The following is a 12,233-nucleotide window of genomic DNA, read 5'->3' as shown; positions in this document are numbered from 1 at the left end:
TGGCGTCGACTTCTATGTAAAACAGGGTCACAGAGCCTCCAGAGATACAGTCAGAATGCCACACAGAGATATTAATAAGGAGACTCTATCCAAGCAACAATGAAAAGAAAGAAAGAAAGAAAGAAAGAAAGAAAGAAAGAAAGAAAGAAAGAAACGAAGAAAGAGACGAGGAAAAGGAAAAAAGCACATCACAACCGATCGATCTGCGCGCAGACGGCGTCCACCACCCCCTGCGTATTCGAGGAGCCGCCGAGATCGGGAGTGAGAATGCCAGCCTTGCATACATTCTCGACACAGCGCATCAGCTGTTGGGCAGCGTGCTTTTCGCCCAGCCAGGAGAGCATCTCCGCCGCGGACCAGAAGGTGGCCACCGGGTTGGCCACCCCTTTGCCGGTGATGTCAAACGCGCTGCCATGCACCGGTTCGAACAGCGACGGGTTCTTGCGCGTCGGGTCCAGATTGCTCGAGGGGGCCACGCCGATCGACCCAGCCAGCGCGGCCGCCAGATCCGACAGGATGTCCATGTGGAGATTGGTGCCGACAATCGTGTCCAGCGACTCCGGGTTGCGCACCATCCGTACCGTCATCGCGTCTACCAGCATCTTGTCCCACGTCACGTCGGGGAAATCCTGCGCCACCTCCGCGGCGATCTGGTCCCAGAGCACCATCCCGTTCCTCATGGAGTTGCTCTTGGTCACTACCGTTAGCAGGCGGCGCGGGCGTGAGCGCGCCATCTCAAAGGCAAAACGCATGATGCGCTCGATGCCCACCCGCGTGAAGATGGCCACCTCTGTCGCCGTCTCCCACGGCTGTCCGAGATGAGACCGGCCACCCTGGCCGGCATACTCGCCCTCCGAGTTCTCGCGCACCAGCATCCAGTCAATGCCCTTGGTGGCCGTGACCAGAGGCGATCGGGTCCCGGGGAAAGTGCGCACGGGGCGGACATTGGCGTACAGTTGAAGGGGGCCACGGATGGCCAACAGAAGACCCCATAAGGAGATGTGGTCGGGAACATCTGCATTTGCAGTTAAAATCAGGGGAACTCTCTCTCTCTCTCTCTCTCTCTCTCTCTCTCTCCCTCTCTCTACTCGAATAAATCTCGTTCTAGACAGACCTACCCGGTGCGCCGACGGCCCCAAACAATCCCGCATCGAATTTCCGTAGCGTCTCCAGACAGTCTGCCGGGACATACTGGCCATTCTTCTTGTAGTACTGCGTCCCCCAGGGAATGTGCGTGAACTCGATCTTGAAGGTCCCCAATTTCTTCGCGAGCTTCTCGACCACCTGGATCGTGGCATTCACCACCTCAGGGCCGATTCCATCCCCAGGAATCGACGCCACCCGATACGTTGTTGATGACGTTTTGGAAACCATCGTCAAATGAGCTATCGAGACTAAAAAGAAAGTGAATAGACCACGACCGCGACCGCCTAAAGAGTGTCCCTTGCCGTATGGCTTCGTTGCGCCGCCAGGTCATGCATCGCGCTTTATAACCAACACTTGCTGGACGGTAATCAGGCGAATACCCGTCGCCCACGGCTGCTCTCGTTTGTCCGAAAGGATCAGCTTGAACCTTCAGCCTGCAAAACGTCCAATGTGCGATATTGCCGTTGGGAGCCTGGCAGCGAACCGGTGAGGACGACGTCAAGGCGCGTCGCGGTAGAACCTTCAGCCGTTTCATTTTCCCCGCTCAAGAAGGGCGACGACAAGCTTCGCCTCCTCGTCGAGCTTCTGGTGTCAGCTTCTTTTCCCCCCCCTCATTTCTCACAGATCGCCATTGCGGGGCATTGAGATCCTTCGCAAGAGAAGCTCACAATCCACGGCAATAGTGCTGTTGAGCGGTCGTCTTCCTATTTAACAGCTTCAACTCATCCTTCGAGCCTCCATGCCCGCCATGCCTCCGACGTTACGCGAGAAAAAAGCGTCGCGTATCACAACAGCGTGTAATGCATGCCGTTCTCGCAAGCAGAAGGTGAGATATGCTGCGAATCCAAAGGGATAGTTAGGGCGTGGGCGTGTATAAGCTCATGGCTGACGCGGAAGCACGCGCTGTTATAGTGTGGTGGCCAAAGGTGATAAGATAGCAATTTTTCCCCATACCGGTGATCCATTACGGGACGGGGCACATGGGCGAAAGAGAGAGCATAGGAGCTGATGTAAGGGGTGTTCCTCCTAGACCGGTGTGCGCACAATGTCTCGAATACAATCGACCGTGCGACTGGCCAGAGCAACTCAAACGGTATGTGATGATGCAGATCCATTGCCCAAGAAATATGATATACAAGGAGTTCAAAAGAACAGCCGTCTAATAGTACCATGGGAGCAGGGGACCGGCTAAAGGCTACATTGAAGCCTTGGAGCATCGCCTGCACGAAACAGAGAGCATCTTGCTGCGAGTCCTTTCCCAGGTCTCCGACGCACAGCTCTCCACCGTCGCCTCACCAGCGCGGACCAACAAACGAAGCCGCAGCAAAGACGGCTCGGTATACAACCCATTCTCCAGGCTGGGGAAACGTGGCGTCGACTACTGGAAGAATTTCCCTCTGGACACAGCCGCTAGCCTGCGGAGATGGCAACATGACTGTCTCAGCCATCAGCGCCTGGGCTCAATGGAAGCCGACTCGGAGACGGCCGACTCGGATGAATCGGATCTGTCTACGAGCCCACCAAGGGTTCGGCAGAACCTTGACACATCGGCGGCAGTTGGTAGAAATGGTACCTTGAGACGATCGCAGCACGAACCCGAACCTATCCACAGCCAGCCTCCGCTGGAGTTCACTGCGCGGACAGCTCCACCTACCACGTCAACACCTCACGTTGACGCCTATGTGATCCCCCAAGATGAGACAGTCTTGCCACTTGCTCCCGAAGCGCATATGAACAACAATGCTCGCGTAACACACACCTTGACAGTGATTCCGCCTGAGAGTCGCAAGCGGAGTGCAGACTGGGTGATGGACGCCGTGCCAGGAAACGCGCCGGTTCATCTGATGCTGGATTTCTTTAGTCCGCCTCAGACACGAGGGTTTGGAGGGTTCAGTCCCGGCGGTTTTCAGGAGCCCAGTCACTGGCCCGGGGCACCGCCAGTCAAATTTCAACAACAATTTCTTTGGTAATTTTAACTTGAATCACGCTTTATATCAAGATGATATATAGTTCCATGATATAATGCTATTACGATTTTCTCTGGGTCAGCTCGGGGCTCTCTTTTCTTCAACAAGAAAAAGAAGTATTCCTACTCGGGATAGAGCTGGGCAGTGTGTATGCCAAACCCAGCAGATCTTAGTCTAGATCCACACCCTTAGAAGGGAGTGGTCCAATGATTCAACTATTCTTGATCGGTACCCACTTGCTGCAGCATCTGAGATCCAGCAAACAATCGATTCCAATCAGTCAAGGTCTCCGGCATGGAAACCTGTTCGCCCTGCAGGTTCTGTGTGACGTATTTATCGTACTCCTGGTGAGCCTCTTTGAAAATACTGTGGACGGCGTGGGCAGCAGGCCAGTACAGAGCCAACATCGAGGTACATCGGAGCAGGGTCGCCAGGCGCTCGAGAGCGGGGATTGCGATGAGGAACGTCCGGGTAGCCACGGCGGTTCGAATCTCGCCAGCAAGCTGTATACCAGCCGCGGTCACAGCACTAACGCGGGTGAAAGGGCACTGTTGTAGCGCATGCTGAGCGGCGAGCTGTTCAAGTGAGGTAAACAGACCTGTGCAACGGTAGAACGGACAGTTTGGCTGCCAGATATATCGTCGAAGTCGCGGTGTAGATGGAGCAAAATGAAGTTATAGTGCATTCGCGGGTGGTGAGTCCATGGGAAGTCTTTCTCCGTGACGGATAGAATGCCGGATTGGAGTGAACACAGACCTAGGCGGGCGTTGATGGAGCTGATGTCGACCAATCTTTCCAGTGACGGGGCATTCGCGGCCAATACATAAAGTCCAATGTAGGCTAGTTCAACCATGCGATTAAGGAAATCAAGACCTACATCCGCACCAGGCGGTGGTATGAGAGTCCCTAAGGTTTCTGTTGCGTCATCCACAGAAAAGATCAATTGGTCAATATCCTCCGCCCGGATCGCACAGGGCCTTCCTGTTTCAAGAGACGAGAAGACTTCGCAGACAAAGGCCGACCACCAGCAGCGCCAATATTGGGGCACGCTCTTTGGCGAGCAAGCCTGTGCTGTATTGATGTGTGCCCAGTCCGCAGCCGATGCGCACAGCGATACCAAACCAGTACCATGGCCCACCCGCAACCGTGTCACCATCACCGACATGCCAGGTGAATAGAGCTGCAGCCTGCATGAGATGGATACGATCCGTCTCATGGTGGGTATGGAATAACATGCTTGCCCGGCGAAAGAGAATGTTCTTGACCGAATACCGGTTACTGGAGACCAGTGGATGGGAACAAGCGTGCGTTCCAGCCATCAGCACCGCCTGTAACAGCAGCAGAGATAGCGGTTGGTCTGGTGTCCGATACCTTTCAAGAAACTCGGGCATAGAGATGACCGGAATAAAAGGGCGAATGTGTTGAAAGTAGGCAACCAAGGCGTCGCATACCTCTGGCGCCGGAAACGACGCGACCTCAGCAGTCAGATCGTGCGTCGACTTCATCCCCATTCGCGTGACCATGGCCGTCATCGTCCATAGACGGTTTTCCCCTCACGCCCCGACGACGCGGGATAGTCCATTTTGTAGTCGATCTCGCCTAGTGTGTCAGTCTTTCCCCGTCGCTGGTAATAGCTATCTCGCTTGCATCACACACCGGCACTCCGCGCCTGCCTTCAAACAGACAGAGCAGGGCGCGCCTTCGCAGATCACAGTGTCACAGCGGACCTTGCGGCGGCGGCAGAGGTTTCAGGCCTTTCGCTGTTGTCGTCTTCGCTGCTGCTGCTGCTGCTGTTGCTGTTGCTGTTGCTGCTCCATGAGGAGGTCAAGATGCGAGCATCGCCAAGAAGGGAAGGAGCAGGAACCGAGTCCTGATAAGGAAAGATGTGGCACGTGTTTTGCTTATATAATCTTAATGCCTGAAATTGCAGGCGTATAGATGCTCTCTTGCTCTCCTCGCATGAGATAGAGGAAAAGAAGGAGTACCCCGTATTGGAACTTACGATCTATCGCCACTCGCTGCATTCTTGTTTATCTGTTTTACATACTGTCGGTTCCAAAGGGAGATTCTCGAGTCTTGTCTATTGTATGCATGCATATATACAACTACCTACCTATGTAGTACCTTGGTAACTAATGCAGTCTCCTGGCCTGTTCCCACTCACAGATGGGCAACGACACCCCCCTGCAGGCGTTTGATCACCTCTCCTGCTGCCCGCTCGCCGCTCTGGACTGCCCCCTCCATGTAGCCCTTCCACTCGACTGCAGTTTCCGTCCCGGCAAAGTGTAGGTGTCCGAAGGACTCTCTCGGGGTGTCGGCGCCAAGCGTGTCCATCACACCGGGCGGGAGAGCGATACAGGGACAACCCCAGCCCGAGTATTCGTCATTGATCCACTCGTAGGTGATCATCTCGACGAACTCGTGGGCGACGGAGTCTTTGACGCCAAACAGCTGGCCGATCTGTGTTAGGAGGGCCTGTTCGCGGGCTGGGGTCGGCAGCGCAGACCATTGCCGGCCGTGGTCTCCGGCCATAAAACAGGTCAAGATATGTTTGTCATCGGTTGGGCTGCTTGTGTCACGGATTACGGCGGCCGGGCCGACGAAGGATTGTGTGAGGCCACAGAATCCCTTTGGTATCCAGAAGGGCGTACGGAAAACCATCATTGCTTTGGTATAGTAGCCATAGCTGGCAGACTCGATCCAGGCACGCTTCGCAGGAGGTAAGCTGGGTGTAAATGAAATGCTCTTCAACACCGGACTGGGAACCGTCGAGATGACCTTCCGGGCGACAAATAGGGCGCCGTTGGCATGGACATGGGCCGTTCTGGTCCCAGCTACCTGCTCGATAGCGTCCACCGGGCTTGAAAGACGGATTGTTCCGACGGGCAGTGCGTCGGCAAGTCCCCTGGCGAAGAGCTGCGTCCCCTGCCGAATGCGCAGATGCTGCCCGCCACCCTTGCGATCGGAGCGCATCTGGAGCAGACCACCTCCGGACCGGCAATAGCTGAGAAAGTAGAGCGCAGATACTTCGCTCGGCTCCTGGCCGAGCATTGCGCGGGTCCAAATAGAAGCCGTGGCGAGGCTGGTCTCGCTGGCTCCGCGCGAGCGGAGGTAGGCCTCGAAAGTCATCGAATCGAGATGGGTGCTCTTCGGCCGTGCGATGTCCAGAGCCTGGCAGTCCGCCTCACACATTTCCCAAATACGAACCAGGTCTTGTACCATGGCAGGGTCGTCAAACTAGCGAGAAGCGCAGAAAAAAAAGAATCAAATCAGTTTAATTGTTCGTTGACTTCAGATGGGAAAATTCCTCACCGTGGGCGGCTGGCCGTACGGGAATTGCACAAAGGCTCCCTTTTTGTCCTGGAGCACACAGTTACCTGTGGTATTCTGCTCAATGAACTCGGCCCCAAAGCGCTTCGCCAGCGCGTACATTTTGGTCTGATTCGTATCGTTGATCCAAGCGGCGCCCACCTCCACGAAACCCTGGTCCCCAGACAACGGCTGGCTCCATGTCTTGCCGCCCACGCGGTCGCGGGCCTCCAGCACGACGCAAGAGAGCCCTGCGCGCAGGATGTCATGGGCAGCCGTCAGTCCGGCAAGACCCGCCCCGATGATCACCACATCGACGGGCTTTTCTTGCGCACCCTGAGTCCTGGGGGATTCCAGCATGGCTTTCTCCTCCGGGCGCGCAACAACAGCGTCGACCTCGAAGAGCCAGCCGGCCCCAGCCAGCTGCGAAACCGGCACGAGCGTGACGGCCGGACGGTGGCCTGCCAGGAACTTTTCGACATGCCGGGTGTGTTTCCTTTGGGCCGGATCGTAGTCGACAACGAACAGAGTCAGCTTGATGATGTCTCGCACACTCGCACCCGCAGCAATGATGACCTTGCGGAGGTTAAAGAGCGCCAGGTGGATCTGGGACTCATAGTCCACAGGCACATGGCCATCCTTGGTACTCCCCGGCTGGCCAGAAATATGAATGAGACCACCGTTGGCTTGGGTGACAGTGGCCGGTGCAAAGTAAGCCGTGGAGGTGTTGGAGAGATCGACTGTCTCGACAAGGCGTGTCATTTTTTCTTCAAAAATTCTTCTTCTTTCCTCGATTCTGTCCAAGTACGGAGTATGAGTTAGTCACGTAAAAAATATAATAAGAAGCTCAACTGCTCGCGATCTCCCACTAGGATTTTATACCTCAAGTTGCCCAGGCACAGAACCCCATTATATATTTACCGACAACGACACAAATGGTCCGAGTTCCGAACCTGCTGCAGATGATGTGGCATTATTGCATTTTTCCCCTTTGCTTTCTCGGTTTCTGCTTCATGCAGGCCGCGTTATCTGCAGTATTCGGAGCATGCAGCACCCACAGACGGCGCCGAAACTGAGCTGGTCCAGCTCGTTCGGAACCGAGCCGACGGTGGATTATGTAGTCGTCTGAATGGAATATTCCAGACCACTCAAGTCGAAGGAATCCTTCAGAAATTAGCCTGACTAAGAGACTGATAGCTTGGATAGCGAGTGGAGAGCGGGGTGAGGGGAGAGATGAGGGCGAAAGAGGGGGAGAAATTGTTCTCCTGGCCGAAGATAAGACGGGGGGAAGAGCACCAAATGCCAGAACTTCAGCGTCCACTCCAAACTGCTCAACACACAGCTCACGATGGCACTCAAGACCTTGTTGAAAGATCCCTCGCTGGTAGCTGATCAGAACTATATCAACGGTGAATGGGTACCGTCTGTGTCGGGCAAGCGATTCGATGTGTTTGGTAAGGAGTCCCTAAGGAAATGCTTATCGATTTCGCTGCTAATCGTTGTTATTTTCTTGTCAGACCCCGCGACTGGCTCTCTCCTGGGATCCTGCCCTGAGTCTACAGCGGCGGACGCTGAAAAGGCCATCCATGCAGCCGATGCGGCTTTCCCAGCCTGGCGATCTCGCTCTGGGAGGGAGCGAGGGCGGATTCTTCGCCGCTGGTATGATCTGGTGATGGAGAACAAGGACGACCTGGCGAAGTTGATTACAGCAGAGAATGGCAAGGCTCAGGCGGACGCAGTAGGCGAAGTTAACCTCTCTGCCAATTTTCTCGAGTGGTTCGCCGAGGAGGCTCCTCGCGTGTACGGAGATGTGATCCCGCACAGCTCGTCTGCCTTCCGGGTGTCGGTGTTGAAGGAGCCGGTTGGTGTCTGCGGCTTGATTACTCCGTGAGTTTATCTAAGTATTGTGAATGATGGCGGTATTCCTGACGGTTGGGGACTCGAAATCTTCTAGATGGAACTTCCCTGCCGCTATGATCGCACGCAAGCTGGGGCCCGCTCTCGCCGTCGGATGCACGGTGGTGGTCAAGACGGCCGGGGAGACGCCCTTCTCTGCGATTGCCCTGGCGATTCTCGGGGCACGCGCGGGAGTCCCGCCAGGCGTCTTCAACATCGTGAACGCGCACGAAAACACGCCGGAGATCGGCCAGGCGCTCTGTTATTCAGAGCGGGTACGCAAGGTCTCCTTCACAGGCTCGACACGCGTCGGGCGACTGCTCATGAAGCAGTGCAGCGACTCGATCAAGAAGGTCAGCCTCGAGCTCGGGGGCAACGCCCCCTTCATTGTCTTTGACGAAGCCGACCTAGACGTCGCCGTCAGTTGCGCCGTGGTGGCCAAGTTCAAGGTTACCGGGCAGACTTGCGTCTGCGCTAATCGCATCTACGTCCAGCGAGGAGTGTACGATGAGTTCCTCAAGCGACTGGTGGAGGCAGTCCAGGGCTTTCGTGTCGGGTCCGGCCATGAAGCCACAACCACACACGGACCCTTGATTGGCGCCAACGCTGTGAACAAGGTAGCCGGCCTGGTGGATGATGCTGTCCAGAAGGGTGCCCAGGTGGTTCTGGGAGGCAAGAAACTGCACGCTTTGGGTAAGCTACAATGGGGAAGCCCTTTTTCTAATTAAAACTAGTCCTTGGTAATTTTAGAAATCGACTAATGAACGGCAGGTCCAAACTTCTTTGAACCAACGATCCTAACCAATGTCACCGATGAGATGCGCATCGTCAGCGAGGAGATCTTCGGTCCCGTGGCAGCCATCCAGCCCTTTGATTCCGAAGCCGAGGTGATTGCCGCCGCAAACAGATGCGAGGTCGGTCTCGCAGCGTATGTCTTCACGCAGGAAGCAGCTCGCGCGACTCGGGTCTCGGAACTGCTGCAGACGGGCATGGTGGCATTGAACACGGGCGTCATTTCCGATGTCGCGGCGCCGTAAGTTTTTTTTTTCCCCTTTCTTGAATTCTCTCTTCACTCCCTCTCTCAACAACTGTTGGTATTCTGACTAACATGGTTTGCTATAGATTCGGAGGCATCAAGCAGTCTGGTCTAGGCCGAGAAGGCAGCAAGTACGGCGTGGATGACTATCTGCAGCTTAAGACCATCGTGACGGGGAACATGAGTGTCGTTCATCCAGCGCGCATATAGTATAGAGTTGATTTGTAGGTAGTAACCCCTACCGCTATCTCCCATCTCCCATCTTGTATGTACTGCACCTATGGTGGCTTCTAGAACCTTTTTTTTTCTTTTTCGAAGAACGAAAGGAATGGGAAAATGTATATATTCTATTATATCAGAACTCCATAGGCCTTTTTAGCAAAGTGGTACATGAGATATCGTGGATTGAAACGCAATCACAGCATGGGCTTGAGATCATCGGCGACCTTGAAGGGAGCAGCGGTCTTGCTGCGGATCTCGTCGACGGTGACGCCCTCCGCGTGCTCGACGAGAGTCAGACCCTCAGTCGGGCTGACCTCGAAGACGGCCAGGTCGGTGATGATCTTCCAGACGCAGCGGGGACCAGTCAGGGGGAACGTGCAGTCAGCCAGAATCTTGGGGTTGCCCTTCTTGTCGACGTGCTCCATGGTAACGACGACCTTGGTCTTTTCCGGGTTGGCAACCAGGTCCATAGCACCGCCCACACCCTTAACCTTTCCGGGGAGCATGAAGTTGGCGAGATCTCCGTATTGGCTGACTTGGAGAGCACCAAGCATGGTCAAGTCAATCTTTCCAGCGCGAATCATACCGAAGCTCTCCTGAGAGCCGAACACGGACGCACCGGGGGCCAGGGTAACGGTCTCCTTGCCGGGGTTGATCAGATCCGGGTCCTCCTCGCCAGGCTGGGGGTAACCTCCCAGACCCAGGATTCCGTTCTCAGCCTGCAGGACGACCTCGACGCCTTCCGGCAGGTACGAGGGAGCAATCAACGGCATGCCGATACCCAAGTTGACGTACATTCCATCTCTGAATTCCTTGGCGGCGCGCTTGACGATACGTTCACGACGGGCAGTGGCATCACCGGAGCCTAAAGAGTTAGCCGTGGAAAAAAAAAAAAAAAAAGACAGTAAAGAATATAAAGGAACTGAAGTGACGCACCCGCCTGAAGAAGCTCGCTAGGGTCCTTGGCAAAGGTAAGCTTCTCGATCTGGGTCTTCTCGGTGCTCTTGATGACCTTGTCGACATAGATGCTCTGCAGATGAATGCTCTCGGGGTCGATCTCGCCGACCTCGACGATCTCATCGGCCTCGACGATGGTAACCTTGGCGTTCTTGGCCATGGCCTCGTTGAAGTTGTTCATTGCCTTGCGGAACTGACAGTTGCCTTGCTTGTCGGCCTTGTGGACCTTGACCAGAGCGTAGTCGCCGAAAATCGATTCTTCCATGATGTAGTTCTTGCCGTTGAATTCGCGGGTCTCCTTGGGCTTGGAGTACTCCGCCACAGTACCGTCCTTGTTGTAGCGGACGGGGAGTTCACCAGTTTGCACTAACAAGTCAGTCAACCGACCTTTTCCCTCGCCCTTGGGAGGCAGACAACCTACCAATAGTTCCATAAGCTGCCGGGGTATAGAAGGCCGGCACGCCAGCCGCACCAGCCGCACATTTTTCCGCAATGCTGCCCTGCGGCGTGAGCTCCAGGGCCAGCTCGCCGGTCAGGTACATCTTCTCAAAGACCTTGTTTTCTCCGATAAACGAGGCAATCATCTTGCTGATCTGCTTCGACTCGAGCAATTGACCTTCAAACCCCCTGTCAGTCTTCGTCTTCGTCTTCCCCTTGCCTTTATTACTCAGTGGTGTCCCACTCACCAAGACCAGCTCCGGGCATTCCAGCATTGTTCGAGACGACGGTGAGATCGCTGATATCAGGACGGTCGCGGACCGCATTGATGAGGGTGTTGGGCACGCCCGAGAAACCAAAGCCTCCGACAAGCAGGGTCGACGAACCCTTCATGTCCTTGACAGCCTCCTGAGCCGAGTCACAGACCTTGTTGATCGCGCGGTGTGCCGTCGAGGCCGAGAAGTTCCGCCGCCAGACGGGGCGGAACACCGCAACCGCTCCCTTGGCCATGGTTACTGACTGTAGAGAGACACGAGAGAACACGACACCAAGGGAAATCGCGCGAGTAATAAGAGGAAAGAAATCGACCCCGTATTTCTCCCCAGCTCTCTCTCCGACCCTCTCCCCAGCCGTCCGTTTCGGCAAGGCGTTTCTCCCGATCAGCCGGAAGGGCGCTTATCCGCGAAACGGGCGGAAACGCTTTGCCGGGTCACGTGGTGGGCAGTCGCTGGTCATCTGATTGGACACTCACGTGCTGGGCTGACTCAGCCTGGCAGGCCCCAGACGGTGGAGATACTCAGAACAATCAACTGCTATATAACTGCACCCTGCAATGCAGCTGTTACGGGCGATTCTACAGACTGTGGTGTCTATCACGGCTACCGAGAACCCGAATAGACACGTATCCAGCAGAATTAATACCGGCAACGTCGTTGGTGATCCGTTCCGAAGAACTGTCGGAAGGTGATAAATCGGAACTCTCCTTCGGCATCTACCGGGCGATTCTACCGACGAAGAACCCGAACGAAGGTAGGAAGGAGTGGGCAACCAACGAACTATTCGGTAGCTAATAAGCAGTCAACTATACTTCAAGGCTCAAGTCTGCAGGTATCAACTGCTGGAGAAAGAGGTTTACCCAAGAAGACATCAAATGCTGGCGTCGACCAGATACTATCTACTGGCTACACGGTCTCATGAACAACAATGCAAGAAGGGTTCAGTCAACTGTCTTGACCTGATTTATTTTTCTAATGAATCTAAGG

General features: G+C 55.1%; 6 protein-coding genes across 6 annotated transcripts; 2 read left to right on the top strand and 4 right to left on the bottom strand.

Annotated features, from left to right (window-relative positions):
- Positions 1–82: 82 nt before the first annotated feature.
- ASPZODRAFT_131297 (hypothetical protein) lies at positions 83–1,258 on the bottom strand. The gene has a single exon (XM_022722722.1). The coding sequence runs from the start codon at positions 1,188–1,190 to the stop codon at positions 189–191; it is 1,002 nt and encodes a 333-aa protein (XP_022582246.1). The 5' UTR covers positions 1,191–1,258; the 3' UTR covers positions 83–188.
- A 334-nt stretch (positions 1,259–1,592) lies between these two features.
- On the top strand, positions 1,593–3,375 carry ASPZODRAFT_1762393 (hypothetical protein). Its single transcript, XM_022727064.1, has 4 exons — positions 1,593–1,972; positions 2,059–2,072; positions 2,177–2,239; positions 2,327–3,375. The coding sequence occupies exons 1-4, from the start codon at positions 1,886–1,888 to the stop codon at positions 3,114–3,116; spliced, it is 954 nt and encodes a 317-aa protein (XP_022582245.1). The 5' UTR covers positions 1,593–1,885; the 3' UTR covers positions 3,117–3,375.
- ASPZODRAFT_15183 (hypothetical protein) lies at positions 3,329–4,645 on the bottom strand (the record flags this gene model as incomplete). The annotated part of the gene is made up of 3 exons (XM_022725780.1): positions 3,329–3,688; positions 3,712–4,028; positions 4,117–4,645. The coding sequence occupies 3 exons, from the start codon at positions 4,643–4,645 to the stop codon at positions 3,329–3,331; spliced, it is 1,206 nt and encodes a 401-aa protein (XP_022582244.1).
- Positions 4,646–5,181: 536 nt separating this feature from the next.
- Positions 5,182–7,472, bottom strand: ASPZODRAFT_131290 (hypothetical protein). The gene is made up of 3 exons (XM_022722721.1): positions 7,305–7,472; positions 6,426–7,218; positions 5,182–6,350 (listed from the first exon to the last, which is right to left on the bottom strand). Exons 2-3 carry the CDS (start codon positions 7,182–7,184, stop codon positions 5,274–5,276), a joined length of 1,836 nt encoding a protein of 611 aa, XP_022582243.1. The 5' UTR covers positions 7,185–7,218; positions 7,305–7,472; the 3' UTR covers positions 5,182–5,273.
- Positions 7,298–9,667, top strand: ASPZODRAFT_1762431 (hypothetical protein). Its single transcript, XM_022727066.1, has 5 exons — positions 7,298–7,876; positions 7,940–8,309; positions 8,377–9,011; positions 9,090–9,351; positions 9,441–9,667. The coding sequence occupies exons 1-5, from the start codon at positions 7,771–7,773 to the stop codon at positions 9,562–9,564; spliced, it is 1,497 nt and encodes a 498-aa protein (XP_022582242.1). The 5' UTR covers positions 7,298–7,770; the 3' UTR covers positions 9,565–9,667.
- Positions 9,360–11,954, bottom strand: ASPZODRAFT_1762406 (hypothetical protein). Its single transcript, XM_022727065.1, has 4 exons — positions 11,220–11,954; positions 10,955–11,149; positions 10,513–10,899; positions 9,360–10,441 (listed from the first exon to the last, which is right to left on the bottom strand). The coding sequence occupies exons 1-4, from the start codon at positions 11,479–11,481 to the stop codon at positions 9,771–9,773; spliced, it is 1,515 nt and encodes a 504-aa protein (XP_022582241.1). The 5' UTR covers positions 11,482–11,954; the 3' UTR covers positions 9,360–9,770.
- Positions 11,955–12,233: the final 279 nt, after the last annotated feature.

The sequence above is a fragment of the Penicilliopsis zonata genome (genome assembly GCF_001890105.1).
Source record: "Penicilliopsis zonata CBS 506.65 unplaced genomic scaffold ASPZOscaffold_5, whole genome shotgun sequence".
In the NCBI taxonomy this organism is placed as follows: domain Eukaryota; kingdom Fungi; phylum Ascomycota; class Eurotiomycetes; order Eurotiales; family Aspergillaceae; genus Penicilliopsis; species Penicilliopsis zonata.
Note: the sequence above shows the minus strand (reverse complement) of the source record. Positions and strands in the feature narration are given on the sequence as shown.

Excerpts from the sequence above, each read along its gene's own strand:
- ASPZODRAFT_131297 (XM_022722722.1), bottom strand. The coding sequence starts at position 1,190 with ATGTCCCGGCAGACTGTCTGGAGACGCTACGGAAATTCGATGCGGGAT.
- ASPZODRAFT_1762393 (XM_022727064.1), top strand. The coding sequence starts at position 1,886 with ATGCCCGCCATGCCTCCGACGTTACGCGAGAAAAAAGCGTCGCGTATC. Across the intron at positions 2,240-2,326 it reads TGGCCAGAGCAACTCAAACG|GGGACCGGCTAAAGGCTACA; the intron begins GTATGTGATGAT and ends CCATGGGAGCAG.
- ASPZODRAFT_131290 (XM_022722721.1), bottom strand. The coding sequence starts at position 7,184 with ATGACACGCCTTGTCGAGACAGTCGATCTCTCCAACACCTCCACGGCT. Across the intron at positions 6,351-6,425 it reads CGTACGGCCAGCCGCCCACG|TTTGACGACCCTGCCATGGT; the intron begins GTGAGGAATTTT and ends GCTTCTCGCTAG.
- ASPZODRAFT_1762431 (XM_022727066.1), top strand. The coding sequence starts at position 7,771 with ATGGCACTCAAGACCTTGTTGAAAGATCCCTCGCTGGTAGCTGATCAG. Across the intron at positions 7,877-7,939 it reads CAAGCGATTCGATGTGTTTG|ACCCCGCGACTGGCTCTCTC; the intron begins GTAAGGAGTCCC and ends TTTTCTTGTCAG. Across the intron at positions 9,352-9,440 it reads ATTTCCGATGTCGCGGCGCC|ATTCGGAGGCATCAAGCAGT; the intron begins GTAAGTTTTTTT and ends GGTTTGCTATAG.
- ASPZODRAFT_1762406 (XM_022727065.1), bottom strand. The coding sequence starts at position 11,481 with ATGGCCAAGGGAGCGGTTGCGGTGTTCCGCCCCGTCTGGCGGCGGAAC. Across the intron at positions 11,150-11,219 it reads AATGCCCGGAGCTGGTCTTG|GTCAATTGCTCGAGTCGAAG; the intron begins GTGAGTGGGACA and ends GGGGGTTTGAAG. Across the intron at positions 10,900-10,954 it reads GGCAGCTTATGGAACTATTG|TGCAAACTGGTGAACTCCCC; the intron begins GTAGGTTGTCTG and ends CTGACTTGTTAG.